This window comes from Ipomoea nil, unplaced genomic scaffold, assembly GCF_001879475.1.
Source record: "Ipomoea nil cultivar Tokyo-kokei standard unplaced genomic scaffold, Asagao_1.1 scaffold0758, whole genome shotgun sequence".
NCBI lineage: Eukaryota > Viridiplantae > Streptophyta > Magnoliopsida > Solanales > Convolvulaceae > Ipomoea > Ipomoea nil.
This window is the reverse complement of record NW_017617186.1, coordinates 342,940-347,796: the sequence shown is the minus strand read 5'-3', so window position 1 is coordinate 347,796 and position 4,857 is coordinate 342,940. Positions and strand designations below refer to the sequence as shown.

Here is a 4,857-nt window from a genome sequence, read left to right as displayed (position 1 = left end):
CAGGCGACTATGCTACGCGGTCGGGACATCTTCACCCGAGCACCGCGCCCCCCCCGGGGGCATCTCCTCAGCATCCAGGATACTCCCCGATCGAGTACTCCCTAGAGGCGGGTTACAGACATATCCCACGGAAATTTACTTTCCGCATTTAGTGCAAGTAGCTTCCTTTATTAATTTAGGTAACTAGGGCGCAATAAGGGCCAGCTTCCCTAGTTGATTCGGCCCTACGCGTCAACCCTACTTTCCTTGTATATTTTGGCTCTGCGCCAACCCTACTTTCCTTGCACGGGTTCATATTCTTGTATAAATATCCCCCTGGGGTCACCGTGTAAAGGGATCGATCATTTTTGGCTTCTCTTGGCACTTAAGCGGCCAAATCCCTAGAGAAATAATATCGTATTATTCTCCCCATTGCTCTACTCTTTTTCCTTTTTCATCATAAACTCCCGTTTATGATGAAAAATAGTATTTTACGGTAGTGTTGACCCGCCGACCGGCATCCAAAGCCGTAAAACCAACAACTCCCTTTATGTAATGGGAGTAATGTATATATGCTATAATATAACGAACAAATGAATGACAGAATCCTAAATTTATGTTTGAGAGTAGGCTATTTCTGGTAAAAGAAAAGACCACAAACATAAATACAGAATGGAAGCTAGAAAAGGAATATCATCATCATCAGTGTGACTATATATATATATATATATATATATATATATATATATATATATATATATATATATATATGTGTGTGTGTGTGTGTGTGTATGTATATGTTAGTTCAAAATGAATCTTATTGTTTTACATACAGCTTTGAATTGTGTTGGTCTATCTACCCTAGACGTACAACTAGAGGTACAATAATGTTGTCAACACTATTCAATTCAAGTAACCTAGCTAATTAATAAACCAAATTAAATGTAGTAAGTTGAAGAATAATACACATACAGTTAATTATCTGCAGGCCAGAAATTGATTGGTAACACTACATACATGATGATGACAGAAAAGAGTATGTAGCTAAGGTAGTTGTATGTAGTGTGATGCATGGTAAGAAATTAAATTAAAGAAGAGGCATGCAGGAAGGCAGCTAGGGTGGCTGCATGCTAACGTAAGTTAGCTTACTGAATTGATGCATAAGTGAGTGTTTGCACTTCCTTGGGGCGCCACATTGTCTTCTTCACACAGAGCAGTCCTTCCTTGTCCCTTGAATATGTCGTTCGAATCTCGTAGTGCATAGACCTCAACATCGATTGCAGTTCAGCTATAACGATCAAAGTGTCGCGAACTATGAGCTTTCCTTCGGGTCTCAAGATCCTATCAGCCTCTGCAACCAATGCTGATAAGCCACACTTGTTTTTAATCTTGGAGAAGAGGTGATCAGCATGGAGAAGATCATAAGATCTGGGGTATGTGCTGAATGATTCACACCAGTCGTGATACATTCCAAACAGACCTCTCTCGTACACTAGGGGTAGCGTGTCAGGAGCATCTATTGAAATAACGTTCATAACCCATACGTTCAACTCCTTAAGAGCTGCTGCAAATCTGTAATATATAATTCAGTAATTAGCTAGCAGCTAAGTATATATATATATATATATATATATATATATATATATATATATATATAATTAAAGAACACAATTATATACCCTCCATAGATGGCACGCATATCCATGACATTCCGAACAGTAGACCAGTCGATTCCCAATCCATTGAGGTAAGTCTTGGTGACCACTCGTTTCCAGTGTTGATAATCAACAGCGAAATCCTCTGGGGCTGGTTTCCCATACACACCTGTCTGGGAACTCAGTAACCAATAAGGAGGTTTTTCCAACCTAGCAGGCCACATTTCTGGCCACTTAGACCCCCGTTCTGTTGGGTCGGTAGGCACTTTGTGCATGCAAGATTGTAAATCCACATTCCTAATTAAACAAATCAAATCATACTATATATACAAGACCACATCGATATGATATGATATGATGGAGATTATAATATATATATATATATATATATATATATATATATATATATATATATATAGCATACCAGGTTGCATCGGGATCATCGGTTTGGTGGCAGAGTGGAGGGTCATCTTGTGGTCTTTGTTCATAGCACGCATTGGAAGAAGGCTTTCTATATATGGCAATACCTACTTTATTAAGTCTGTCCCTAGTAACTGAAGCTAAATCCCAGCACATTGACTTGGTCAGATTCGTCATCTCTGCCACCCGCCCAATCAAATTAAACTAAGTAGCTTTAGCTTTACCACAATTATCATATTTATTTATCATTTGGAGAAGAATAATATATATATATATATATATATATATATATATATATATATATATTATGGTTACATGCATGCAATAAGTATATATACCATACCTTTCCAGATCCCAGAATCCACCGGATTTTTGCGGTACACTGGTGTGGCAGACCACACAAAGTAACCACCAGGACGGAGCATACGATTCAGCTCCAACAGAAGTTTCCCACCTACATATATACATAGTATGTATGAACAAATACTACAATGTAATAGAGTCAGTAGCTTTCACTCTGATCTGTAGTGCAAATCAGATTGAAGCTGCGCATACAGATGAGATTCGATGTCACCTCTGAGAATTGAATACTCCGTAGAAAATGAATTAATGAATTAAATAGTATAAGGTACGTACCTTCAATATGCCAGGGCACCCTGCAGCGTGCACAATGGACAGCATCAAAGACTCTACCAGGGAAGGGGAGTCTCTTTGTACCCATGACAGCAGATAAAGCAGGAATACCCCTTTCCAGTGCAAACTGAACCTGAGCTTCGTGCTCATCTTTGGGAGCAAATGACATAGTCAACACATCTCTATCGAAAAGATAGCCTCCAAAGCTCGCAACCCCACACCCAACATCTAATACAACACGTGTTCGTTTTCCCCATGCAATCTCACCCACAGACTATATATATATATATATATATCCAAGTAAGTAAGCCAGCTAATTAATTAATTATATAATTAAATAAATGGTTAATTAGTTGGTGCTAACCTTCTGTATAATATCAATATAATGAAGAGCACCATGCATAAACTGGGTTCCCCCACCAGGGAAGGTAAGGTATTCACCATTAGCCTTCACCCAATTTTGATGTCCCTTAAAATCTGCAAGCTTGGTGTGTGGAACATTACGGTACCAAATCTGCGTATATATATATGCAGGAAGGAATTGAAACACTGTACTACTTACTTAATTAGCTTCAAATAATTAATTGGCAAATTACATATATACCTTTTCCCTACTTTTAGGCCACTTAATTGAGCGTTGATATCCTGTGGGAAGTGGAACAAGGCAAGTGGGCGGATCATTGGGACAGTGTCTCTCCCTGTGTTGATAATGCATTGTAGTTCTGAGATTCTTAATGGCTTCCAGATTATCAAGGCAAGGGATGTAATCACACCCAGCACTCACATTGCACACTTTCCAGCTGTACCCATTTCCTGCGGCTTTATCTAATTTTAAAGACTTTTCCTTCTTTGACTGCATTGCCTGGGTTGGAAATACCCCATTTTGTGTGTTTGTTTCGTTCAAAAGCTCAGACTGAGCCACTGAAGGAAACACTTCACTCAAACCCTCTTTATTCTCACCTTCTTCATTTGTTTTTGGTACATCTGATGGGAGTGGAGATTGAACCGGAGAACTACTGTTATCTTGATGATGGGTCTCACCATTTTTCTCATCACCGAAAGCTTCATCCAGAGACACTACCTTTTCACCAGAACCTTCATATATTTTTGCTACTTGTGATGATGGGAGTGGAGATTGAACCGGAGAAGTGTTAGTCTCACCAGAACCACCTTCCACCTGCTCCTTTTTATCCTCCACTACCCCCTTCTCTTCTTCTATTTCACCATCTTTCATTTCTTTCTTTTCAGCATCAATATTATTCACATCCGAGACTACTTTTTCTTCTCCAGACTTGTTTTCAATATTTTTCTCTCCTGTTTCTGAACCATCTTTATCCTCTGATCCCTTGGGTGCTTCTACAATTTCCACATTATCTTTTTTCTCTTCCTTGGGGGGTTTCTCTTCAATCACCTCTTGCCTGCTTTTTGCATCTTCGATACTAGTTATTGTATTTTTTTCATCAGTGTCATTTATAGTTGCATCAACAGGTAAGTTACCAGGACTAGCCTTGAATGAGCTACTATTCTCATCACTAGAAGCATTAAAATTATTATTGCTCTCCAATGGTTTTGACTTGGCCTCATCTATATCACCTGAACTAGTAGCATTCTTGAATGGATTTGGCTTTGGCTTTGGATCATCACCCCAACTACTATTCTCGTCACTAGCATTAAAATTATTATTGTTGCTCTCAAAGCTGCTGCTGCTACTACTACTACTGCTTTCGAATGGTTTTAACTTGGCCTCATCGTCACCTGAACTATTCTCCAAGTCAGTAGCATTATTATTATTATTATTATTATTATTATTATTATTGTTGCTCTCACTTCTACTGCTATTGCTACTGCTACTCTCGAATGCTGACTTTGGCTCATCGCCTGAACTCATCCTCGTCTCGCCATCATTACTACTACTACTGCTCTCACCCATTTGTGTCTTCAATTCACTCATGCTCTCCTGAGATTGAGAACCCACGACTTCCGTATTTTGTACCGGAACAACAGATGATGATGTCATCATCCACACCCCAACTAAGCACAGGGCTACGAAAACCACTATAGTCGCCGTTGAGCAATAACCAGACCATGATGATTTCTTGTCATCAAGCCTAGAGTATTTCCCTGTAGCCATTTTTAATTTTTTCTAATGACAATTTTACCATGCAAGCCT

The 4,857-nt window shown here is 39.1% G+C and overlaps 1 protein-coding gene across 1 annotated transcript; it reads right to left on the bottom strand.

The window, feature by feature from the left end:
• Positions 1-824: 824 nt before the first annotated feature.
• Positions 825-4,857, bottom strand: LOC109176795 (probable methyltransferase PMT26). The gene is made up of 7 exons (XM_019326189.1): positions 3,292-4,857; positions 3,052-3,201; positions 2,691-2,961; positions 2,398-2,508; positions 2,059-2,233; positions 1,659-1,931; positions 825-1,551 (listed from the first exon to the last, which is right to left on the bottom strand). The coding sequence occupies exons 1-7, from the start codon at positions 4,816-4,818 to the stop codon at positions 1,125-1,127; spliced, it is 2,934 nt and encodes a 977-aa protein (XP_019181734.1). The 5' UTR covers positions 4,819-4,857; the 3' UTR covers positions 825-1,124.